General features: G+C 52.9%; 8 protein-coding genes across 8 annotated transcripts; 3 read left to right on the forward strand and 5 right to left on the reverse strand.

Annotated features, from left to right (window-relative positions):
- Positions 1–2932: 2932 nt before the first annotated feature.
- On the forward strand, positions 2933–5614 carry N0V89_006740 (uncharacterized protein; the record flags this gene model as incomplete). The annotated part of the gene is made up of 4 exons (XM_056215507.1): positions 2933–3170; positions 3339–3697; positions 3751–4181; positions 4747–5614. 4 exons carry the CDS (start codon positions 2933–2935, stop codon positions 5612–5614), a joined length of 1896 nt encoding a protein of 631 aa, XP_056069754.1.
- Positions 5615–6685: 1071 nt separating this feature from the next.
- On the reverse strand, positions 6686–8341 carry N0V89_006741 (uncharacterized protein; the record flags this gene model as incomplete). The annotated part of the gene is made up of 2 exons (XM_056215508.1): positions 6686–7718; positions 7803–8341. 2 exons carry the CDS (start codon positions 8339–8341, stop codon positions 6686–6688), a joined length of 1572 nt encoding a protein of 523 aa, XP_056069755.1.
- Positions 8342–8932: 591 nt separating this feature from the next.
- On the reverse strand, positions 8933–11201 carry MBP1 (Transcription factor mbp1 (MBF subunit p120); the record flags this gene model as incomplete). Its single annotated transcript, XM_056215509.1, has 3 exons — positions 8933–10554; positions 10647–11022; positions 11154–11201. The coding sequence occupies 3 exons, from the start codon at positions 11199–11201 to the stop codon at positions 8933–8935; spliced, it is 2046 nt and encodes a 681-aa protein (XP_056069756.1).
- Positions 11202–11419: 218 nt separating this feature from the next.
- On the forward strand, positions 11420–11855 carry N0V89_006743 (uncharacterized protein; the record flags this gene model as incomplete). The annotated part of the gene is made up of 3 exons (XM_056215510.1): positions 11420–11477; positions 11551–11675; positions 11751–11855. 3 exons carry the CDS (start codon positions 11420–11422, stop codon positions 11853–11855), a joined length of 288 nt encoding a protein of 95 aa, XP_056069757.1.
- Positions 11856–12206: 351 nt separating this feature from the next.
- On the reverse strand, positions 12207–14057 carry N0V89_006744 (uncharacterized protein; the record flags this gene model as incomplete). The annotated part of the gene is made up of 1 exon (XM_056215511.1): positions 12207–14057. The coding sequence occupies one exon, from the start codon at positions 14055–14057 to the stop codon at positions 12207–12209; it is 1851 nt and encodes a 616-aa protein (XP_056069758.1).
- A 1707-nt stretch (positions 14058–15764) lies between these two features.
- On the reverse strand, positions 15765–17261 carry N0V89_006745 (uncharacterized protein; the record flags this gene model as incomplete). The annotated part of the gene is made up of 1 exon (XM_056215512.1): positions 15765–17261. One exon carries the CDS (start codon positions 17259–17261, stop codon positions 15765–15767), a length of 1497 nt encoding a protein of 498 aa, XP_056069759.1.
- Positions 17262–20349: 3088 nt separating this feature from the next.
- Positions 20350–21090, reverse strand: N0V89_006746 (uncharacterized protein; the record flags this gene model as incomplete). The annotated part of the gene is made up of 2 exons (XM_056215513.1): positions 20350–20647; positions 20750–21090. 2 exons carry the CDS (start codon positions 21088–21090, stop codon positions 20350–20352), a joined length of 639 nt encoding a protein of 212 aa, XP_056069760.1.
- Positions 21091–21578: 488 nt separating this feature from the next.
- On the forward strand, positions 21579–22142 carry N0V89_006747 (uncharacterized protein; the record flags this gene model as incomplete). The annotated part of the gene is made up of 1 exon (XM_056215514.1): positions 21579–22142. One exon carries the CDS (start codon positions 21579–21581, stop codon positions 22140–22142), a length of 564 nt encoding a protein of 187 aa, XP_056069761.1.
- Between the last annotated feature and the right edge of the window lie 3539 nt (positions 22143–25681).

Raw genomic sequence — 25681 nt, forward strand, 5'->3', positions numbered from 1 at the left:
GACCAAAGCGCCTCCACTACCTACTTCTCTACCGCCACTAGCTCTATATGGCTCTCCAGCCGACGAATTGTTCTCGACTAAAGGAGGTTATTGTGAGGAAGCTGACTTAGCGTTTCTAGCTAAGAGTAACCACTTCTCTGTATAGGGCCGCGCAGTAGCTGTAGACAAAGGTCTAATTGCGGGTGTGCTACAAAGCACACCCGCAGATTTTATGTTCTTGTTTCTAGGGTTCAATGACCTAGGGTGGTTCTACAGCGATGTTAGCGGCACACTGGCGAGCATTCAAACACTGGTATGTGGTTGTGCCTTTCGACATTACATGCTCGAAGTATAGCTGACGAAGGTTTCACTATTAGATTACCAATGCCCGATCAGTTAACCCCAACATAAAGTTCGCCGTCGCTAATATACCACATCGCACCCATATAAATGGGCGTGATGACCTAGTAACTGGAACTAATGAATACAATAGGCGTCTTCCTAATCTGCTGGTAGTAATGTCCACGTTACAATCTCCTATGCATGTAGTGGATATCGCAGGTGCCTATAAATGTTTGGACTCTGGTAGTTCTGCTGGTGAGTTATCTATCTATCAATGTATCAGTACGCACACAGGGTGCGCTAATGTGGAGGCTGGTTTTATTGCTTGAGTCGATGCTGATGAGGTACTTTCAAGGATACGATGGGCTTCATCCTAATGGCTACAGAGAATTTCAACTAGCCAGAGCTTTCTCTAAGACCCTGATCGACAACTTCGGGATTGGCTCCTCTCCTCTTACAGATTCTTCATGTTAGGTAGGAAGCTGCTATTATGACTACGCAGGGAACTTCGCTAAACATATTACTAGTTAGGATAGGGCCTCTAAGTACCCTTAAATATACGAGCGTTCTCCTTACTGTAAGGTGTTACAGTTACGTGGGATAAAGGTAGGTGCTTAAGCTATTGTAATGACATAGTTAAGGAGCTAATACCAAAAGTGTATAGTGTATATGGCTACGACGTTAAAGCTTCTGTAAATGGTGTATTAGCTACATTCTCTCCTGGCAGTGTTATGACTAATTATTGGGATTCCCAATGGCTAGGCAAAGGCTGGAAATATATAGTGCGGGTCCGAGCTGTATATGGAGATAATGAGTCGAGCGGTTGGACGTCTTCCGTTTTGGCGACTGCTACGCCAGAGCTTCCTCTGCCGCCACGAAATATCCAGATAGAACCCAGCGGCAGTGGAATGTCTATCACCTGGGATCTATATATAGGAGGAGCCACGGGCTCTGTTGTCCTGTATAATGTTATATATTAGGACTGGGAATAGGATTACTACTAGTATATTGGCGGTGCGGCCTTTAAGAGCTCACCCGCCATTATTAATGAGCTAACACCTAGTTGAAATTACGTTGTCTGGCTTATTACGTAGAATGAGAATGGATAGGGCCTGCCTTTAGACGGTTTGGCTATTATGCCTAGTAGTAGTGCTCCCTTGGTACCTTCTAGACTAAAAGTTAACTTATACGATCCTACTACTATTGGGTAAGTTAGCCACACAATAATATAATAAGATAACTGATAACACCTTTTCATTAGCTTATCTTGGTTAAGTGCCAATTCTGCTGTAGGCTATAGAGTCTGGTCTCGCAATGTTAATATAGCGGGGAGTAAGTTAGAACTTATTAGCAACGTGACTATGAATTTGGATTATTGTAATAATTAATACTTCTTATTCCTAGGGGTCTGGAATTATGCTTTTGTAGTATCTTTGTTTAATAGGCATCTAGACTCTAGGAAAAGTCCTAAAGTTATCGCTCCCTCTCTGGCCAAAGGTGATAGCGTTAAACCGACGTGTGGACCCGAACCTGCCTGGTGTCCGGATGGCGGTTCAATCTCGATTCCTCCAGTCGGCGGCGGAACCACCACGAGCGTAGGTGGAGGTGGAGGGGTAACTCCTACAACCACTGTTATTGGAGGTACTACTACTATTATCGGAGGTACTACTACTGTTATCGGAGGTACTACCACAACGGTAGGCACTCAACCTACCGTGACTGGTTTTCCCATTGTGACCAACGGTCACTGCACGGGACGCGATTGCGTAGGAGGAAAATGTGATGGTACATAATCCTCAAGGATCTGTGGATGCCACCACTGGCTCGTAGCAGGCCCACTTTGCGCAAGTTTTGGTTGTTCTGGCAACGACTGCTCTCCCAATGGTTTCTGCACTGGGCCAGAATGCACCTCGCGTGGTTGTATTGGACCCAATTGCGTGGATGGCGACTGTCAGGGTGGTGGCCTCGGCTGCTTAGACCATGGCTGTATAGGTCCTGACTGTGATGGTGGAAGCGACGGTGATGGTGGAAGTGGACACTGCACTGGCATCAATTGCATAAGCCTCGGTTGCTCAGGGCTGGACTGTGTGGGAGGCATATGCATTGGCCCCAGTTGCACGTCCCGCTCATGCTCAGGCCCGAGTTGTTACAGTGGCTCTTGCGCATCTGCAGCTTCCTGCGAACCGTACGGCGGTGGCAAGGGCGGGGATAGTGATGCCGTAAGTATACGTGGTTCCATTTGCAACTCAGTGTGGCTAACAGAACACTCTAGCCAGATGATAATCCAGACGAATCCTGCTCCACTAGCAAAGCATATCCTACTTGTACGACCAAATTTGTCGTCGTCACAACCGAATATCCGGACCTCACATCCAAGACAACCACCACAGACACCATCAGCACCTGCTATACTATCACCGCATGTACGGGCTCGGCTACCACTGTATCGACAACGACTCAAAGCGCTACTACGGTTCAAGATTTCTGTCAGCCAAAAAATTGTGGTACAGCTTGCGGTGCGCGCCGTCGAGCAATCGAAGCTGTACCCACTGATATACCTACCACAATCGGACCAACGCTGGCGAATGGACCGCCTCAAGGGAACCGCTCCATGGCATTGGTTATTGACTTGATCGAGCGGGACATACCCTCTCCGGGCAGTGGCGACTGGGGTCAGTGGTACGACAACCTTTTGGGTAAGAAGGATAACTTGGTTCTGGTAGAGAACGAGGTAGGTGTTTTGGGCACTAATACAGCCGTCGCTCAAGTTATATGGGGAGACGAAGCACGCAACATTGTCGTGCAAGGCCTACATGGCTGTTTCGCTCTCTTCTGCATCTCTCCTATAGGTGAGTCGCAGACCCCTTCCTAGTTATAGCCCAGGCTCTAGCGTCGCCATCATTCTCTCATACACCTCGTGCAGAGCATCCGCTGGAGAGCCTTTGGGTAGGCGTAGGAGCGAGTGGAGCAGGCTCAATGGCCAAGACAGGATGCGAGCTGACTTTGAATTCTCACAGGCGCTTTCGTTGCCCATTTCTGGGAAAGACCGAGCGTCGTTGACGTGGACGGTAGATTCGAGCCAGATATAATCAACATCCTGAGACACTACCTTGCCTCGAAGGATAACGTATATCAGCTTGGGCCCAATCCATTTTGCTACATTATGGGTGGCACATACGGTGCCATTGCCGAGAACGGCGCAGATGAACAAGACACTCTGACTCAAAGCGACTCGATGGGGATGAGATATCGACCACAGTACAATAGGATTCGAGACACAATTTTGGACATCCTGCCAAGGGCATCGGTGGAAGGCTTCGCCTATAGGAGACAAGTCAATGATGAATTCCAAACGCTGGGCTATGGTAAAGGAGCAGTACGTATACCCATTTCTGGCGCCTGTACGCAACAACCTAACGCATGATGCAGGTGCTTTATGATCCAATCCAGAAAGAACGTCCTGCTGATGTGCCGGAGGAAAACTGGTCTAGTGAATTCGGCACCGTGGCCGTGTATCTCCAAGGCTACAAAGCCACTCAAATATTCCTCTCCAAGCAGGAGATCCAGATCTGGCGTCTGCATTCCGACCCAACCTCGTGGACCAACGCGGCGATACAAGCAAATCGCGACACCTTGATCGACCCTTGCGACACCGGTCGCGACAATGGGATCATACGCCGGCAGGACATAGTCGAACGCGGTTCAGAGGTCACTGATGTTACTAAGTCCTTTGATATTCTTCTTGGCGACGGCCATTTTGAGCAATTCAGCTGCACTTACAAGGGCGGCCCATATGCTCCAACTGCCCAGTCAGGTGCAGTTGCAGGCGAGTTGACATGCGCCGTTGGTGAAATATTTACGTGCGTGAGGCCCGACGACAACCTCGCGACAACTTGTGGTAGGAAGCCAGTGAGCGATTGTGGAAAACTGGGTGTGAGTTGTGATAGTGTGCCGTACTACCAGCTGCTGGCGACGTGTAAGATATAGAAAGCAGAGAGCACCGTCGTCGCGCTAGATCCATAGTACTACATCAACTACCACTCAAAAGATTAAGGTCGGCGAAATTTTGAGCAATTTATAGAAGGTACAGACAGAGCAGAGGCTCCATGGAGTTTGATGACTGTCCACTGCATAAGACGGAGGACCAGGAAGAAGTGGAGAGGAAAGACAAGAGGCGTAGTGATAGACCTAGCCTAAGTTAGACTAGTTGATAACATCGAATGCACATAAAGTCGATGCCTGCCCTTCCAACTCTTCTTTACCTTAAGCCAAATCAAGAGAGCACAGCTCGGTTGGCATGCTCCAGCCAAATTGCGATCTTCCTCTAATGTCCGCCCGTGGTGCCAATGTTTTACCTTCGGCGCTTCCTCGCGCTTCTCCATACACTCTAGAATCGGCTCTCACCAACTGCGACCAGGCCTGCAGGAACGATTCCACGATTTTGCTTGATCAAGCCATATCTCAGCTATCTGCAAAAGATCTACCGACGCTATACGATCGCCTTCTTTACCGCGCTATAAGACATAATGCCGTCGATATTCTAAAGGACCTAATCACAAGAGGCGTAGATATCAGGCCTCGTCTACCAAGCAACGTCCGTGATGCAAATACAGAAACTCTCCAGCTACTACTGGAAAACGGATGGGACATCAGCTCTACCGCCGCAGACGACAAGAGAGGAGCGGAGGAACAGCTGCCGTTTCTCTGGCATGTACTGGATCGTAAGGAGCTAGTGGAATGGGGTCTCGAACATGGCGCGCATACTTCCGTGCAGTTCCCGGAGTCTACGTCGCAGCGTCATCGCCTGCTACATGAAACTTTGCTGGAGAAGTGCGTCTCTCGTTGTATCATCCCTACGTACGAGCTTCTTCGATCCCACGGTGCACCCCATGGCCGACGAGAGCTTCACATAGCGGTCGAGAGGGCGACATACGGTCCTATTGGGAATGGCGAACGAGATGAGCAGTGGTATAGAGAACACATGGACATGGTCCAGCATCTGCTCGATGTGGTCAAACTAGATGTCAACGCGCCAGACCAACCCCCCGACATCGCTATTCTGCCCATGCATCGTGGTGGAAATGGTAGAAGTGCGGGCCCAATATGTTACATACCTACCAGTAGCATGCTGGAAAAAGACACGCGCGAATTGACGTGGATGTTATTAGATCGAGGCGCGGATCCGGAACAAGCCCTGGGATTTGCCAAGAAGGATTACCCGCGGTTTATCGAGGATGTTGAGGCCTGGAGGAGGGAGAGGAAAAAGAGCAGCAGAGGATGTTGTGTACAGTGAAAGTTTGACAAGACGTTTGGACTCTGAGGCGATTCGGCCGGCTGGAGGGAAACTCATCTTGTTTCGATAGCCCTTCTCTTTAAATGTTACGTGTATAAACGCTAACCTCTCCCTCTAATAGCCTCTCCCTCTAATAGCCTCTCCCTCTAATAGCCTTTCCCTCTAATAGCCTCTCCCTCTAATAGCCTCTCCCTCTAATAGCCTCTCTCTCTAATAGCCTCTCGCTCCATGAACGCCTCTCATCTCACCCCAAGAGCGTCTCCCACTAAATTAGTTCAACTTAATCTCTTAGCCTCTAGTCCTTTAGACACTTTCACTCTACATAACTTACGATTCTAGAAATAAATTACACACCTGTCCTTTCTACTAGCAGCTTACACTTACCTCCTCTTATTACTATTCACTCCTTATTACTGTTCACTCCTCATCACTGTTCACTCAATTAGGAAGGAGCTATGAACTTTATGACAACAACATTTAATATGAGAAGTCCTGGGATAAGATTACATAAACTTATCCTATTTGCATGAGCAGTTGTAATTACAGCTGTTTTATTATCATCTTTACCTGTACTTGCCGGTAAACTAACTCTGCCGGCTTTAAACTTGGCTATTTTCTGGGAACCGTTATGTATTAATATATCGCAATCAGCAGGTAATCTAGAGAGGGAGAATCCCCTTGAGTATGTAGATCCATGCCTTGTTTCTTGCTTCTACGTGATATATATCACTCGGGCCTTGCTTCACGCATTTCCCTCCCTCCCTATGCCAGCCTACCGTCCAGCGCCCCGTAACGCCCCCGTCTCTAAATATGCAACCCATCCTAACCCAACCCAGTCCCTATGCAAAGCAACGCAAAGCAACGCAAAACAAGACAAGACAAGACGCCAAAGCGTACCTAATGCGCGCAATAAAAAAACGACCAACTCGCAGCAAGTCTAGTCTAGACGCAAAAAGCAGCGAGGCGCGATAAGAAAACACATCTTGAGACAGCCACCCAATCCCACTTCCCCCATCGCACCGTGGACAGCTCCAATCCAATCCAATCCAATCCAATCCAATCCAATCAAACCTAATCATCAACATCACTCTCCACCTCAAGCTTCATCCTCCTCTCCTCGTCCATCTCCCAATACGTCGCCCAACTCAACAAGCAAAACGCCCCTATAATAAGCAGCCCGCCCACCAACGCCGCAGGCGTAAGCGGAGAATTAAGCGGCGGAGGCAACAACTGATCCACAATAGCCACAATAAAAATAGTAAGAAGGGCCGCAACAGAGGACAGCACGGGAGAAGTCAGAGAAATAAGGATGAGGAAGGAGCCGCTGAAGGTCGCGTTAGCGAACACGCTGATGGCCATCATCCACGCTTGCTTTCCGTGCGGGAGCTCGAATTCTTCCCACCCCATGTAGTGGAGGATGGGGAGGGGGACCCATAGGACGGCGAGGGTGAAGGCCCCGATTAGGCTGCCGAAGGTGTTGGCGAAGACCATGCCGCGGTTTGGACTGCAGCCGTCCGGGGGACATGCTAGTCGCTTGTAGAGCACCTCGTAGAAGCCGTAGAGGACAGACCCAATGCCAATGATCATGTTGCCGATGGCGCGGTTCTCCGCCTCGTGCGAGGGGGGCGCTTTTTCTCCGCCGGCGCCGCCCCCGGATTTGTTGCCGTGTTTCGCGGGGGTTGTGTCGCCGTAGGCGACGATGAAGACGCCGAAGATGGCGATGGCGACGGCGAGGACCTTGTTCATGCGGACTTTTTCGTGGAGCAGCGGGATGCTGAAGGCGTAGGCGAAGAAGGCGCTGCAGTTGTAGATGGCGGTGAGGTCGCTTGCGGTGGTCATGTTGACGGCGAGATACCAGCTTCCGCCGGCGACTGTGAGAGCGCAGGTGATGAAGGCGGTCATGCGGAGCATGTAGCGTACGGGGGAGGTTTGGGATTGGCGGACGGAGGGGTGCAGCGTTTGGTGTTGGACCATGAGGGCGGTTTGGCGGAGGAGCTGGACGTGGCGGCGCCAGAAGACGGGGAAGGGGGTGGAGAGGTCTTGGAGGCGCATTATGGCGAATTGTATGGGCCAGAGGATTATCCAGGAGCCGTGGGTCATGTATCTGCGTTGGGGTTAATACCTTCTCTCTTTTCACGTGTCCAGCCATTGGTGGTAGGGCGTGGTAGGAAGGCCAGGGAAGTCTTACAGCATACAAAATGGCTTCTCCCACTTCAGTTCATGCTGAATATACACGGCCGTCTCCGTCTGCACCGTGAAGCTTACTAGACTTAACGCCAAAAAGATCGCCGCGTACGTGTACCTCCTCCTCGTCTCCAGATGTGCCTGGCTCGCGGGGTCCCGCTCATGAAACGTATGCGTGCTCCTGCTCAGCCCGCCATTCTCGGTTCCCTCATCATCATGCTTGTGCGATCCCAACAGCGGCGAGAGCGATCGTCCGTCCCGCTCGCGGTCCAGGTCAGGCCGTAAGTCTGAAGGCATGGTATGGGTGTGGCTCGGCGCGCTTTCATCCCAGTCGTCGAAGCTGAGGTCGGAATCGGGGGAGTCTGGCTCCGCAAAGTGTACGTTGGAGCCTTTATGGTTAGGGTGCGGGATCTCGGTGAAGGGCGAGTTATCTCTGGTGCTTCCACGCGAGTGTCCGGTGCTGCCGTGTCTGTCGTCGGAGTCAAAGAGGAGACCAGGTCGCCGGGTACTCGGGGCCTTGCGAAGGGGGATGCTCTCAGGCATATAAGCGAAGCTGTCCTCCTGGGCAGCGCGGCTGTGGCAGGTGTGGAGCACTGCAGCTAACTATCGCGAGCGTGGAGGGTCCCGGGCACGAATAGCCAGGGGTGGTCAGCGCCCAGCGCCGCCCACGCACGCCCTGCCGCCTTTACCGGGACTAACGCCGGTCCGCTGGAGTGGGATTCCTCCACCTTATCAGTTCAACGTCTTGGACCCTCATAACCTAGGATACATAACGTAGAATACTCGGAGTACGCAACCGAGAGTTGAAATCCTAACTTTCTCTCAGACTTGAGAACGAGGCAGCTGGGCTTCGTCGCTGCGCCTGTCTTACTCGTGACCCAAGACACACATCACTTGGCTTGACAGCGGGAACCAGATGATAGGACTGCTGATCCCCACCAGCTCATCCAAGACACGCGTCACCCCGGAAAATATCATCTGCTACTGCGCAGCGCTTGCTCGTATTCGTAACTAACTCTCACGTGGCCTTCCGGGGGAATCAAAACACCATAGCTCATACAGCGCCCAAAGGAACAGAACACAACGCCTTAACCGCGCTGAGCATAACGTCGTAACCAGACTCCCGGCAACAGCCTACACAGGACTCTGCTCCAGCCCCTCCGCCCGCTCCTGCGTCTCCGCCTCCTCCAGCTCCTTCAAGATATCCGGCAGCATACTCTCGATATTCTCCTCCCTCTCCCCAATCGCCTTCGCAATCAGACTCTTGTACACGCCCTGCTTCTCGCCCATGCCCGCCACAGAAAGATTCTCCACAACCTCTCGCACAAGCTCCTGCCGCTCCAGCTGCGCGCGATGAAGCAGCAGCGCCAACCGCATCTTCTCCGCAAGATCGACGGGTGAATTCGAGTTGATCTGTGGTTGTGCGGCGCATATCCGCTTGAGCTCTGTCATCTGCTCGATTTCGAGGAGCGACTCCGCCTCCTCGACCATCATCCGCAGTTCGTCTTCTTGATGGCGGTCTGCTTCCTCGTCGCCCAGGTCGATGTGCAGCCCGTTGTTCATGCTTGCGAGCTCGGATACTTGCTTTCGCGTTGCTTCTAGCTCGGCTTGCCGCTTTTTGACCACGCGTTCTGCGTCGAGTGACTCGGCCTCTTTCTCTTGCAGTTCCGCTTCGTAGGCTGCAGCGAGCTCTTCGCATTTTTCTAGCAGCGTAGGCGCCACCTTGGTCATGAGGTGCGAAGCTGTTTGCGAGCGGTACTCGCTGCGCTGCGATTCGCGGGCTGAGAGGCTCGGGAAAGGTAATGATAGCGAGGGGCCCATCTCGTCCAAATGGCCTCCATGTCCATTCATCCTATGCTCTAGCGGTGGTGCAAACGGTGATGATGATGCTTGCCGTGGCCGGCCGTGCATCCGCCGTCGCTGGTTCAGCTCACGGATAAGATCATCTGCTGTTTCGCCCTTCTTGTTCGGTATGTCGACAGCAACGTTGCGTCCTAACAAACTCCGTACACACTTTCGCGCGCCATGTCGTGCAGCAATCATAATTGCTGTGTCTCCGTTCTGATCCTGCGCGTTCAACAACCGCGTGACCTCGTCTGGAATCCATGTTTCTGACAGCTTGTTGATGATACAATCTAGATAGTAGCGCGCGCATGAGTATTTGTTCGAGCTGCTCGTGGTAGCTGCGATGTGGTGAAATACAGTGCTCCCGAACCAGTCAGACCGGACCACCGTCTGCTGGAAGATCTTGATCATGCTCTGCATTGTGCCCTTGTCGTGGTTGTTAGTAAACATGACGGCGCGCATCAGGGGGGTTTCCAGGTTGTTGGAGACGCAGTCTATGCGTGCGCCACGCCGGATGAGCTCCTTCACTACTTCGAGATCGCCCATGGCTGCTGCCCAGTGCATCGCCGAGTGTCCCTTGTCGTCGATGGCGCGGTCTAGATTGACGCTGGGTGGCGGTTCAGGTGGTGCGACGAAGCCTTCGTCAGAATCGAGAAGCATGAAATAGTCGAGCAGTGCGTCGGCCCACATCTGGTGCTGCGTGTCTTCCACAGACATCTGGTCGGCGCCTCTCTTGCGTTTCCGGCTGCTGGCAGAGTACTGCGAGGCCGTGAGCATGTCCTGGTCCCCCAACATGCTCTCCGACACGACAGTCACATTGTCCGGCGTCTCGTCGCGGTATATATGCGGTGGCTGTGGCTGCTCGACGTACGGGTCCTCGGGAATTTGAGGCGGCGGATTTGACACAAAAGCTGCACACGCAAGTCAGCCTCGTCCTTGCAAGCTTCACATAGGAGATGCAGCCTCCTACAGTTCATAGCTTCTAGTGAATACACATTATTACCGTTGGCTCTGGCGGCTGCAGCGGCGCTCGCGCGCTGTGCTTTGGGACGGCTTGAAGCTGCGGTCGCATGTTTCGGGGCAGGCGGAGGGCTTCTGTCGCCGGGGATGAAGTCGAACATGGGCAGCATCTTCTCGAGGACGCCGTTGCGCTCTGCGAGCATGCGCCCGTCGTGCAGAGGGATCCATGTGCCCTGGTACTTTCCGTAGCCGCCCTGCACCTTCTCGTGGACGCCCTTCTGCACCTCGCGCTCCAGGATGCGGGTGCGCGCGGGCTTGTCATAGTCGGCTACTTTGAGGATGTGCGTTGCGTTGATCCAGTCGTCAGCGCGGCGGCGCATGACATGGTTGCCGGCTACGTTGAATTCGTAAACGGGAACCTGGACATTCCATTAGCACGATGACCATACCATATCATTGCCATTGCTGCTATGCTTTCTATTTCGCCATCTATCGGCGTGGCACTGCTCCCAGGCTCTTACCACGTGCGACTCAGCCGCGAACAACTTACATTGCTATACGTAGCGGAGTAGATCTTGCCATCGGGGGCGGGCGGCATCCTGACCGTTCAGCTTCAACTCAACTCACGTTGCGGGGCTGTTCAACTTCGCGTCGTGATATCGCGTCGCTGTCTCGTCGAACGCGTTGGCCTGCCCCAATCCACTCGCTCGCGCCAAGCCCCAACCCGCCGAGCTCCAGCACTGCACTTCACACCTCACCAGCGCCCGCACCCACGTCCACACCCGCAATTGAGACCGCACGCCCCGCCCACCCACCATGACCGTCACCGACACGATAAAGAGCGCTGTCGGCCTCACCGGCGGCGAGCCCCAGAGTCAGTTCTTCGCGCAATGCCTCTAAACAAGCTGTACACCGCAATCGAACAGCTACTGACAAGCACCCTGCAGAGGCTACCCGCGAGGAAATGAGCGCCGCCCGCCTACCGCTCGCCTACAGAGATTCCTGCGCACATCTGCTTATCCCGCTGAACCGGTGTCGCGTCGACGAATACTATCTGCCCTGGAAGTGCGAGGTATGACGGCTGTGCTGCGCTTGCAAGCCTTGAGTTTGCAAAGGGAGTGAGACAACGGTGCTGATTCAATCTCAGGACGAGCGACATTCATACGAGAAGTGCCAGTACGAGGAGTTTAAGCTGAGGGTGAAGAAGATGGATGAATTGAGGGCGGCTAAGAATGGAGAGAGGAGCAACTAGGAACACGAGGGGAGGAATTGATATGAAAGATTGGCCTGACGCTGCATGTATATATCCGCAGCAACATGAAGACATTTCCACCATCGCAATGAATCGGGCAGCATATCACGATCAGTGACCAATCAGCCTACAATGGATTGTAAGCCGTGTGTGGCACTGAGTCCAGTCAGACAACGACCTGCGGAAGGTAGAAAAAGTAACGTTTTAGCTTTCCGGAGACACAACGCACATTGCGCTGCCGGGGAATGTGCTGGCACGCGAGCTCTACTTCACACACGTTCTATGCGCGAAGCTCTATCACCTTCCAGCGGCAACCATCAGTGGCACATCTCAATCCCAGCCACCAGCCCTCTAAAGCTTCGCCCTCGTCGTATCACCCTTCGCCTTCTCCCTCAGCTCCTTCCTCAGTATCTTCCCAGACTGCCATCTATTAGCCACTTCACACCACCATACCACTTCACTTACAGGATTCTTAGGTATCGCGTCCAGAAAAATTACGCCTCCGTCCAGCCGCTTCGCTCTGGAAACCCGCTCAGCGAGCCACGTCTTGATGCCCTCTGCGACCTGCGGCGTGGCTTTCTCGGCTGTTTGAGGCACGATGTATGCGCGGGGGAGTTCTTCGCCGTTGCTGATGCATGTTAGGACTGATGAGTTAGATAGGAGAGGGTGGGCGTACAGCGTTACGCCGATGACGGCAGCGTCTTGGACGTCGGGGTGGTCTAGGAGCAGGGCTTCGAGCTCCGCGGGAGCGACTTGGAAGCCTTTGACTTTGATTAGCTCCTGCGGCGCGTCAGCTGATGTTCGATCGAAAGTGCAAGAGAAGAAGTTGCGCACCTTCTTCCGATCGACGATGTGTATTTCGCCGTCGTCGTCGATATACGCAACATCCCCCGTCCTAAGCCATCCATCCGGCGTAATCGTCTCTATAGTCGCGTCAGGCTTCCCCCAGTAACCCTTCATCACGCTTGGCGCCTTGATCCAGACTTCCCCCCGCTCACCACGCGGCGCCTCTACCTTCCCTTCCTCATCCAGCACGATCTTCGCCTCGCAGTTTGGCAGCAGCTCTCCCACAGACCCGCTGACGCTCGTCTTATTAGGGTCGGTTGTGGTGGCCGCGCACGTAAGCTCCGTCATGCCCCACCCCTGCTTAACATTCACCCTCCTATCGTCCCACAGCTTCTCGAACTCTTCAGCTATTTCGCGCCCTAAAGGTGCAGCGCCAGACCCTACGTCCCTCACAGAGCTGAGGTCGAAGTTCTTCACCGCGGGGTGTTTCGCCATTGCGACGATGACGGGCGGGACAAGCACTAGGTTGGTAATCCGGTACTTCTGTATATTCTGCAGCATCTCTAGGAAGTCGAACTTCGGCATGACGTAGACTGGATACCGTAGCTTCATCGCGTTGACGCAGAAGAGGGCTTGCGCCATAGCATGATACATAGGTAAGAAGCACAAGTGGCGCGTGCGCTTTTTCCGCTCTGCGAAGTCGTGTGCGAGCTGGGACATCCACAGCTGCTGGCTGGCGTTCGAAACGTAGTTTCTGTGCGTGATCATGACGCCTTTCGCTAGGCCTGTTGTGCCGGAGCTGTAGTTCAGCGCGATGACTTGGTCGAGTTCAGCTGGGGTGCGTAGGTTGGGCCAGTGGTATGCTCGGCCTTCTTCCTCGGTGGCCAGCAGCTCGGTCCAGTGGCGGATTGTGCCGCCGAGAGGGGGTGCGTCTATCTCGACTTTGCGGCCTTCGAAGGTGGCTACGCCGTCGTCGAAGACGAAGACGCTGTCTGCGTTCAGGCCTGCTTCTTTGGCTGCGGCGATGCCGGTGTCTATGCTGCCTTCTGCGCAGAGGAGGTACTTTGCGCCCGAGTCCTTCAGTTGGTATGCTAGTTCTCGTGCAACGTAAGTTGGGTTTGCGCCGGTGTATATTCCGCCTGCCATGATGATGCCGATCATCACAGTTGGGAAGAACAGTGTGTTTCCGGAGAAAAGGAGTACCCGCTCGCCGGGTTTGAGCCCAGCGCGTAGCAGTCCTGACGCGAGACGTTGTCCATAAAGGCGATAGGTGTCTACTGAAAGATAGTATTTTTCTGGATCTTTCGCTGAGATAAGTGCAGGTGTCTTTGGTAAGTCCGCGGTGGGCGAATCGAAGAGGTACGTCGGTAGTGATACCTGGGGAATGTCGAAAGACCAGCGCGATTTCAACACCATTGTGCTGTTGCAATGCAGTATGGATACGTAATTAATGTCCTCTTACAGTCGCGTCGGTGTTTAGAGTTTCAATTGAAATCCTGTAGTGACGGTATGTTGAGACGAGACTGAGCAACGGTCCAGCTGACTTGACGAAGACAATCCTTTCAGGACGATCATATAAGCCGCAATTGATATTGGATAGAGTACGCCGCGGAAGCTTTATGTTGCGCAGTCCAAGTCTGGGGCTAAGGTCAGCATCGCTCTGTCTTACGCTAATCCTGGCGCTATCTATACCGAGTAAAAGGTGTAGAGGTGTACCTCAGCCGCACGTCCTGCCCGCCGACGTGATTGTAGATGAGAGGTAGGTAAAGGCAAGGAACCTCGGCCGACAAGCGCGTTGGTATATCTCACACGCCGAGGCACATTATACCTGGCACAACGCGTTAAGCGACCCCACGTATGCAAGTCTCGAGTCGTCCATCTAGAAACGAACTCCACAACGGAGTCTACGGGCTTGTTGCCGTGCGGGGCGGGGGTCTGGGGTGCTTGGATGCGAACCGAGGCACGATCAAACTGGGGTTAGCGATTCACTATGGCGAGCTACTATAGGACGAGGGCGTCCATCTCCATTCCGAATCAAGCACATTTTGCGAGACAGCGAGACAGCGACTTCAACTTGGTCTCCGCGGTCGAGCGCCTCGGAATCTGCTGCTGTTGTCGCGTCTTTCGTCCGTACAGATTGCGGCAGCAATCGAACCTCGATCACCTTGTCATGCAGCGTGACAACGAGCGCTTGTATCCTTGATTGGCCTAATGCTCTGGCACAGGCTGATAAAGTGCGGTGAAAGCGTTGTGCTAATGATCGATGGCTACAAAAGGTGATGCGAAGTGTGTCGAAGCAAGGGATGTTGTTAGCATGCGAGGTCGGAACATTTGGTCCCACGGCCGCGGGTCGTGCGACACGTGTTGCGGGTATCACTTGCATGCGGAGGTTATCAAACACCGACCTGTAAGCTCATCATACCATGACATCCATACTAATATCCCTTTCGGTATAACATTCGGTATAACATTCGGTATATAACTCCCTCCGATCCCTGTCTGTATCATTGATGAAGCGAAAAGCTGCCCCTATCTTTCATCAATCTACGTCCTGCGGGTATCACCTTACTACCTCTGTAATAACCTACCCGACTCCTTTCACAAGGCCTTAACGTAAAATTCACGATTCAATCCAAACTCAATTGACCTAATCAACCCCTACTAAACATTACCCAAATATCTCCCCCCTGCCACGGCATCCTAATCGTCGCCCTCCCACTCTCCTCCACCCTCAGCTTCTTCTGCTCCCCATACCTATCCAACGCGCCATACTTCACACTCATGCCTCCCCTCTCTACACTAACCATATCCGGCGTCGTATTCCCATCCAAGCCCTCCATGACTGGTGCTCCGAACGCCCGCGCAACTTCTAAAGGATTCAAGCTCACTTTTCGACCTAGCTCCCAGAAGCCGTAGTATAGCGGGATTACTGCCGCGACGCCGATTAGTGAGACTACGACCCCGAGTGCGACGAGTAGGGGGGAGGTGTGGTATGTTGGGAGCGTGCGGTGTCCTGTTATGGGGATGCTTTGAGTCCACGTTGAGCGTAGTTCGGGTGTAAATTGGGAGTCGGGTGCGGTAGCCATGGCGATGGTCGTGCGGAAGGCGAGATTCTGCATCGTGCTAATTATGTCTGGCATCGGATCGTTCCAGACAGTCCCGCATAGGGGGGTCTTCGCTGGGGCTTGCTTTGTAAGCCGCGGCATACATGGTGCTGGGGTTGTTGAGGAGCAGCGATGGACTTAACGTGGAGTTCGAACACGTCGCTGGAGTGGAGGTGTTGACCAAGTGTCCTGCAGAGTCTTCGATATTTGCTTGCTGAACGCATTCGGTGTAGACGAGATTACTGAAATCTGATGATGCGGATACATTCGATGATACCGGAGGAAAGAGCATGTTAAGTGCAAGAGGCCAGTAAGTTTCCCAAATATTGTCATCATTTGGCAATGCCTCATCGTAAAATTGTGACACGGGAACGTCGAGTCGTCGATCGATAGTACCGTTTGCGATGACGAATGGAACATCACCCTTTGCTTGCATAAGAGTGCATGTCTGAACTTGGATCTCGCCGCTACACGAAGTTGTGTCCTTGTGGACACTGGTCAGAATCAGACTGTCATTCGTGTGTTCGTAGCTGGTTGAGAAAAAGGTCGCTTGGAGGCTTGTCAGCCTACGGAGCTCGCAGTCGCTCCTGCACTGCTCGGTCGTACAGGACTTGCACTCATGTAGAACGGTATTGAGGTCGATGTTCCGCACTGATGAGTCACAATGGGCTTTGAAGGTATATGCCTTAGCAGTCCCGGTGCAGTAGTCGCCACAATAGGCCGGTTGTTCGTACGGGAGTGGGTTCCCAGCACCTAAGCCCTGGATCAGGTCCGCGAAAACCGATGTTACACCGCCTTGCTTCCGAGGGTCCGTTTCATTACTTTGGAAGAACTCCGCCAGCGGGTGTGGTGCTATATTGAGGTCCACCGTGCTTCCCACGCTTTTGTGATCGTTGGTAACCGACAGAGCGCGGTGGAACAAAGGCCCTCTGACGAACGACAACGATGCGAGTATGCACGCCACTGCGACGATGTTGAACCTCAGACGTGCAGCCCTCTTGACAGCAGGCCATAGGTACATCGACTCGTAGGTATCGTGAACGGAGTCAAGTGTGGTCCCTTGTAGTAATTGTCGCCATAACCGGATGACAACACCATCCACCAGCGCGAACAAGATTAAGAAATTCATTATCATCTCGAAAACCGAAATGTAGACGTGCGGTTGGGCATTGTCACGTCCGATCTTCCAGTCTTCAGTACTTGTATTATGGCTGGCCAGCAGAATTCCAGCGGACGCACCAGTCAATAGCACGACGAGAAACAGGGCTCCGGCACCCCACCAGGGAAACCGTATCCAGACACCGGTGGTCCAAGGTTCGAGCATGTGGCGAGGATGGCGGAAGTATGTTCGTGACGGTGGAGGTGCCTCATCGTCTTTGGTCAAGAAGGTAGTTTGTACCATTTGCGGCTTCGTCTCAGCGGGCACCGATCTGAATTGAGTGGAATTTGCCCACGCGACTTGTTCTTGGTATGGACTTTGCGACCTTGCGCTGTTACCAAATACTGAAAATCCCATGTTCAGGGTAGGAGAGGAGACTCGACGTTGTTCGTGATGGCTCGACTCTTGCGGTTCGGGCGGCGATACTAGCCATGACGACGTGTATCGTGACATATCATCGTCAGAAGATGATTTCCGGCAGTCAGATGCTTGGGTCGGGGGAAGTTGGGTCTGTTGGGGGCTCGTTGCCTCCACGGGTGATAACATAGATTCTGAATCTTCGTGACCTTGTTGTGATGCTCGAGCATACGGGGAACCATACAGTAGACCCGTCATTGTAGCCGTCGGCTATTGTTGAATTATGGCAACTGCTTTCGTGTCGCCTGTCGATCCATGTGTCGTAACAGGTAGGTCGGCGAGCTCCAGTGGAACGAGTCAGGCTTTGATCGCAACCTTTCAGCACTGTGGTAATATGGAAGCAGTCTACCTTTCGCATGCGAGTGTCGTGACTTCGTGGTTACCCTTTCAGAAAGACTCGCAAAGACAGCCCAGCTGTCGTCGAAGAGGTCTGCATGTCTTGCAGGTGGGCCTCTATCAACATTGAAAAAATCCTACAGGAGCTCGAGTTCCTTCAGGAGCCTTGACCATTTGCAAGCGTGAAGCGCTAGATCCTTTGGCCATGCTTGTTTTTGCTCCACATCTTTGGGATGAGTTGCCTTGCCCTTGGTTCGTTCGTGCGCAGCCCAAGCCTTCCCTAATGTGGATGGTCACGTTATTTGTGAAACTCAGGCTCGCTCCTACTGATGGTGATAAGGCCGCCTTACGCCCTGGTTCGTTCGTCCCTCACATCGCCGATAGCCAATTTTGGTATTGCAAAACCAGCGAGCGAGCATATGATATCCTCCATGGCCTTCATTGCTTGGAGAAATTCGTAGATGGCGGGGAAGCAGAAGTAGAGGTCTTCCTAATCACATTCCGTCTCAACCTTGGAAGGCCTACTACGCCCAATGTTTGGGATTGTTATGTCAGCAATTCCTGCCCATACCTGACTCGGTTTTGTGACACAAAGGCGCTTGCATGTGGGACCGTGACGCGTTGTTGGAACGATAGGCGGCCAGGTGGCCTTAAGTATCCGTACGATACCTGGTCTCGTGCCTATCGTAACGTCGCGCGGAGGGGCGAGGACAAGTGCTGAGCATTATTCAAACGATGTTGGTGGTAACATGCTCTTGGTTAAATAAGACTAGAGAATAATACGCAAATAATGCATCATGATCCTCTTTAGACAGTTGGATTCAGCGTGAAGGAAGTGTTGGTGTTGGTCCACTAAGGTAGCTTCTGCGGCTGAGCGGTGAAATTAAGACACTTCCAAGTTCGAGAGACGATGTATGCGGCTCTGATGCGATTGATGATGGAATACCATTTGGACAGATGAGTTTTGACTGCATGCGTTGCGAGAGTTGTCAGGTGTTGTGGCTGTGGCCGGAATCCGGAACGCGGGGAGCCGGGAGCCCAGTGTGGTGGGTCTGCAGGGGTCCAACATGCGCAATCGTGTGCTTCAACATCTCAAGACATAACTTATGATCTTGCTCTGAGAAGGCAAAATTCATAATGCTGCACAGCGACTTGCGCCTCGTAGCAATTCCATGAGGGCGAAGCTTTACCTCGAGTAGTTTGACCGCGTATCACAAGCTCGCTGATGCTGGAGGGATACTCTAGACTTCACTAACACATTACTAGTACAATTACATACCGCAGTATACTTTTCCTTCGTTCTGTTCAGCTTTCGTTGCCGAGCCGCTTTCGATCTCAGATGGTCATGCCCTGTACTCTACGAGTTTCCTGCCCTCGCCGAAATGAACCATCGCTGCCGCGACCGCAAGGCGCTTGTCGAAGATTTTATTTCCATCTTGAACGCTACCGTTGGTCCGTTAAATTACAGGCACGGTTTGCAATGTCGTGAACGCACAAGGGTTACCTTGGTCAATTTCGAACTTCCCGAATAGATAGACGAGGCGACCCACGAAAAACAAGGTCTACGAGAAATCCAATACCTACAACACAAAGGTCGAAAACTCGTAAAGAACTCCAACTTGAACCAGAATCGTAGCACAAGAGTAGCACGATTCAATGAGAGGACTATTTTCACCTTCGTGTCGCTCGAAGTATACGAAGGGCGCTGGGGACTCCATGAAACGGTACTGAAAGTCTACACAAGACGGCCTACTACATTCCGATACGGTGGTAGGACGTCGGCCGTCAGAGAGATCGCTGCTGATGATTCCCAACAAAGTGACTGCTCGAATAGTTCTAGACGCCTGCCTCACACGTTTCTGTGAATGGTACCCTTGGTTGAGGCGATCCCATAGTGTGGTTGACGTTGACGATCGGCACGAGGGTATCTCTAGCCTAGTAAGACTCGCCGACTTCCGGTTTCAGGAACTGTACGCAGACGCACTGCGCGCGACACAATCCAGTCGAACTGTATCCATCTATCTCTGGGGCATATTCACCGCGGAAGGAAGTTCCACTATGGTTGCTCTGGCCCTAAACCCCTTGGCTCCCGACCAAGTTTTATGGTCCAACATCGATAATTAAAAGACACTTCGTAAAACCTTGACTGCCTTAAGGATCATTTTGGCGTTTCCCCAAGTCAAACCTAGATGGCTTTTAACAGATAAGGAACTAGCGGAGCTTCTCCACAGTGCGTTTGCTCGGGTTCCAGTACGCTCGGTTCATCACCACAGGATCTAGCCAATAGCTTCAGAACCAGCGCATCTGGTCTTCTAACTTGTTATTTCTGATGGTCATGTGATCACTGAAGCGTCGCGTGGACCAGCATTGGGCTAGGAAGGCTTGGGAATGCCATAAGTATCAGTGGGAGCAACTCCGCATCCGAGTCTGCCCACCGAGCGAGACCATCGCCTTCTAGCTCCTTGTTCGTGTATATGCTTCACACTCGGATATGATTTCTTGAACAAGTTTTGTTCACGCAGGTAACGCCAGCCGCCTTCAGAGAAGCACTGGAGCCAGACTCGATATCACAAGCGGCTTCGATTTAGGGCCTCAGAAGAGATCTGCATGACTTGAACTATCTAGTCCGATCCAGGACTTTGCATGATTCCTGAGCATCGTATAAAATACATGTACCCAGCACTGGGGCCTCTTACTCCTGCGGATGATAGACTTGCTTCGGCTTGGGGATGCGCCTACTAGGGACCACACGCTTGTACCCCATCTTCTCCATCTCATCCTGGTGCAACCTTCCACAATTCAGCCTCACACAAGCGCCGGGCTCGAAGTGGTCGCATTTCATACGCTCACAGACGAGCCTGCGGTCTGCGCAAGGTCGGCAAGGTTCACCCTTGTCGCACTTCCGTCTACGCTCGAAGCACTGAACGCAAGTGACAATGCGCGGTGCTGGAGGTTCGGTATCGGCGGCTGATGGCGAGCATGGCGCAATACTGAAGTGTCAGCTCATATTCTGAAGCATCATACGAAGGCTGCGGAGTAGAAGTTGCCGAGGTGAAATGGATCGGCTGTGTAAACAACGGAGAGGTACTTACGAATCATGGACAGACTCGGGCTTTGCAGCCTCGGCCTTGATGAGTTCCAGCTGCTCCTTCAACGCGCTGGTCGCTTTCTGGAGGCGCTTGATGTCCCTCTTCTGGCTGCGTTCGACCTTCTTCGTCTGCTTCTGAACTGCTGCGATCTTCTTCTGAGATCGGCGAAGATTGAGATCTTTGTTGCGCAGCTTTCCACTAAGCTGCATGATCTTGTTGTTTTTGTCCATGACTTTCATAGTAAGGTCCATCGTGGTCTTGGTGAGCTCGAATTGGGACTGCTCGAGCTGAGCAATACGGGCTTCGATTGCAGGCTGGTCGGCGATCGATGAAGTCGGCGTCATCGTGGGAGGTTTGACGATAACGAGAGATGAGGTGGGCAAATTGAAAGAGTTGTATGAGGTGGATGAGGTTGGCAAGGTCGTGTTTGTGGGCGACGCTCGCTTGACTTCAGAGATTTGAATCAATCGAAGTGAAGGCGACTGTCCGTTAGGACGTGTCTCTCACCGCCTTCACTTGAGAGCGCGCCCGTTTTTCGCCTTCTCTCATCTGCCCCGCGCTTTCTACGCGAATAGCTTCATTACTCCCTCAAACACCTCGATCTCGCGCTCTCTCTCAAGTCGCGCCCGCACACGGTCTACCGCTTCACTCGCGAATCCACCGCACAGATACGACTTCGGCTTTGAACATAGAGTAGGTTTGAACCGCCACTGGCGATTTCAATACGTTCACTGCTTCAGGCAGTTTGTAGCTACGCGTTCACTGACTCAACCCGAAGAACATCTAACACGCTCTTGTACTCTCGCGCGACTGCCTCGTAGCCAACAACAAGATGTCAGCATTCAAGGACGCCACTACCGTGCCGTATACCGAAGCGCAAGTCCTTGCACTCGTCGCTGAATTACGCGCCCAGAACGCGGCTCTCCTGGAGGAACCAGCTGCCAAGGACAGCGAGCACGCGAAGCTGCAAGAGCAGAACACGAAGCTTAAAGAGGAGAATGTGAAGCTTCAAGAGAAGAATGTGAAGTTGAAGGAAGAGAAAGTCAAGCTGCAAGAGGACATCGAGATCCTCGAAGACTCCTGCGCCGTCTTCGAGAACGACATCAATGTTGCCGACAGCGAGCAGCAACACGCAGTGAACGACGTTGAAATCAAGATGGAGTATGATCAGAAGATATACGTCGCGCGCCTTAGAGACAGCTACGAGCGCAAGATCGCCCACCTGAAGGCAGAAAAGTCTCAGCTCGGCAAAGAAGTAGCCAAGTTGAAGGTGCAGTGCAAGCAGCAGATGGACGCTCTCGAGAATGGCATGGCCGCCATGCACATCAGACAAGATTCAGAGGTTGCTTCCCAGGAGGAGACAAAGAAAGATGGTGAAGAGGAAGGTGGATTGTGAGGACGGCAAGATAGAGGTCGAGGATAGTGATGGCGAGAAGCAGAAGGTCTAATTGATACTGAATTGGGCATGACATGGCATAGCATACATAGAGACACGCGCAGTAACCGACCCACTGTCCGCAACACGGTTTCCTGGCCTTTACCATAATGTAAACATTGGGCTCAAGCTAGCAATACCGTAATGGTCCTTGTATATGGGTGATTAATGGATCACGCGTTTTCAGCCATGCACCTGCCCAGGTTGCGTCGTCGTCATCTCACTCTTACCACAACAGATTCAAGATGGCCACTCAATTAGAGATGTGCGTTCACCCGGGAAGAAGCGCAGTCAGATAGTACTAATGGCGTTCAACGATCGCCATGAACTCTTCACCTCAAGATCAGAAAGCGCAGATGTCATGAAGATTTACTTAAACGTGTCGCATTTACAGCGGTGAAATCCTTCACTTAGGTACAATTCTCTCTTTCACCTTGAAGATTCACCATTCACTCCGAAGAAAGAGAGCGCAGTCCAGGCAGCAGCCCGTCACGTGCTCTGCTGGTGCTGAGTCAGGCCAAGCCTCCAGTCGTCTATATAAACCTGTTCTCCCCCGCTCCCCTCTCCTTCTCCTCATTAAGTTCAGCTCGCGTTTACCAGCGCAGCTATTGCTATAAAAAGAGCCACTTTTTCCGAGATAACGCTTAGCAATTCGTGCCACCATATCATCGCCGACGGGGTTAACACATATGATGGAACGCCTTACGAGTATGGTTGAGCGTCGTCTTAGGGACCACTGCTACACGTTCTGGCTTTGCCAGAGGCGGCTTGCGGTAGTCCCACCGGTGTCATCGATAACGGACCTCGAGCCCACGCTTTTGACCGAATCTCTTTCGGGATCTGTGACAGACACTACTCTGCCAGCCCGCTGGATGCCTTGTTTACAGGAGCATGCGAGCTTGCGCTTCTGCATGAGGTCGGTATCCCTCACAGTTGTCGTGGACTTCTAACCGGTCGCCAGCTCGCCGACCCCTCTTTTTCATTGACTTTATCCCGCTGGGTGAGAGTTGAGGAAGAAGTAATACGCCCGCTCTTCCTGAAGTTGCGCATCAACATGGCCGCTCAGGTCCGCGACGACGAAGCCTCTCGACTGCTGGCCTCGCACCCAACGACGAAGCCAATTCATAAGGGAGTCGAGATCGCATGGTTGCCAGTCCGAGGATCCCCAATGCGAGGCTGCACGCATACCTCTTAGCAAAACACAACACATGCAACGCCGCTACGCTCATCACCTTGTCAATAGCGAAGCCGCGCGCATTTCGATCAAACTCGAGGCCCTGAACAGCGGGCTTGCGGCTCGGTCAATGCGCGACACGTTCGCACAAGACCACGCATGATCCTTCATATGAATCTCGTCACGAGCCTCTTCTTCCCGCAGTGCTTGTCCTGCCAACCATCTACAAAAGCTAGATTACGATCCACGCAATCAGACTACATCGTAGCCGCACTTTAGCCCCTCACACTCGAGATACGTTCTATATCAACGGCCATCTAGCAACACAACAACACTGCCCGAAAAATCGTCTCGAATCAACTTTACATAGCCAACTCACGTCAACGGCTGGTGCGACACAGCATCAACCCCTCGTCTTCGTTTGTGCGACGCAACCGTCGATACCAGTTCCAAAGCCCAAACCACCGAACGCATACCCACAGCCACAGAACCACACCCAGCGGCAATAGTTGGGCGACGACACACACAGCGACCCAGTCAACGCCTTCACGCCCTCTCCCATCCCACGCACCAGAAATGCAACCACGCAGGACCTCGCCATGCGCGCTGCCGAAGCAATCTCCCGTCTCTGCTCAGCGAAGCGCCTCTCATTTCACCACTGACAGCCGCCGCGTCCTCACGACAGACGCGTGTCCCACTCTTACGCGCTGGCATGAATACCTCGCCCGCACCGTTTCCCCGTCACAAACTTGGTGGTCATGCACGTCTGCGACTTGACGAGGACACCGCGTACAATTCATCTCACTTCGTCGACGGAGCTTAGTGTGGAAATCGAAAACGACACAACAAGCACGCTTGCTACCCCGAAGCCTATGCTCCCGTGTAAGCTCTCTAAACATGGCGAAGGTGCCGTATGTGCCGGTGACGCGGGCGAGTGTACACTAGCTACCGCCTACTTATAGCCTGTCTGACGCTGGCCGGGGTGTCTATGGAGAGTGGATGCAGCTTGAGATTAGACTCAGGCATGATGGGCATTGAACATCGTGAATTTCGCAATGGTGGAGAACGCCGCCGCTCACCAGGTCCTCTATTCATCGCTTCAGTATATGGTTTAGCATAAGTTCTCTGTATGGAGGAGTGTGGCTCTACTCCCCCCTCCCCTCCAAAACGTGATTCAACTGCCCAGCGCCACCCATCGCGCTGTGCTGTATGTACATCCTCACACCATGATATCTCCACCTCAATCTGACTGTACTATATTCGAACCGCCGAGATGGGCCATCCCACCGACACTCCCACTGCTACAGGTGCTCGAACTGACAGTACTCAGCCCATCTCATCACCGCCAATGCACACCATCCAAAGGCGTATGCAACTGATGGTACACAGTACACAGTACCAAGACTATTAAACGGGGCGGGACTAAGTCATACATGTAATTCAACCAACCGAAGATACAACTCGAATCGTACATCTATCTCCTTCAACACTCCACCGCCATACGATATCATGCATGCGTGAACGATCTAAAAGATAAGATCCAAATCCCCCGCCGCGAACAAGTCAATGGCCCTTCTGCGCCCTGTACCCTGCACCCCAGGCCACACGCTTATTCCCCATCTATAGTTCCCAGCATACGTACCTCCGTCGCGCCTTACTAGTGGATTGAAAAGTTCAGTCCCTCGTGTCAAGGTAGGTAAAGAGATAAAGGCCGAGTGGGATAGCACAGTAGGTATGCTCGAGACACATTCAGCGCTTAGAGCCACACCAAGGGGTACAGACAGCGACAGGCCTCTCAGTACAGCGAGGTACCCAAGTGGACCCGCCAGGGGGTGCCCATCACACGTGCACTCCTGTCCGCTCCGCTAGGTACCCTCCTAGGTACACCCGACACGTGGTACACACGTGGTACACTCCGCCCCTACGCTTGCTCGTGGCGTGCTCCGCTACGCTATGCTAAGGTACATGTACACTCCGCGCCGACATCGGCCTCACCTCCACGCGTCCAGCCCGCCGCAGAGCCTCACGCGCTACACTGCCAACTGCCTAACCCGCGCACCTCGACCGTTTGTCTATCGGGCCTACAGTCCCTCCTTTCCTTCGCAAGCACGCAAGCACGCAAGCTTCTGGGCGCGCACGCCACGCCACGCATGCGTTATCTCTTGTCGTATCTTGTCCAGCCTTAGCTCTCTTATCCCTCTTATCCAGCCAAGAAGCCACGCCACGCCCCTCGCAAGACGCCAGACACAGCTTGGCCTTGGCCGTGGAGCTTGCTCCGACGTATGTTCACTTCACGCGAACGCCTGAGGAGAGACATGCGAACGTG

Source organism: Didymosphaeria variabile (assembly GCF_027946475.1).
Source record: "Didymosphaeria variabile strain IMI 356815 chromosome Unknown scaffold_5, whole genome shotgun sequence".
Taxonomy (NCBI): Eukaryota; Fungi; Ascomycota; class Dothideomycetes; order Pleosporales; family Didymosphaeriaceae; genus Didymosphaeria; species Didymosphaeria variabile.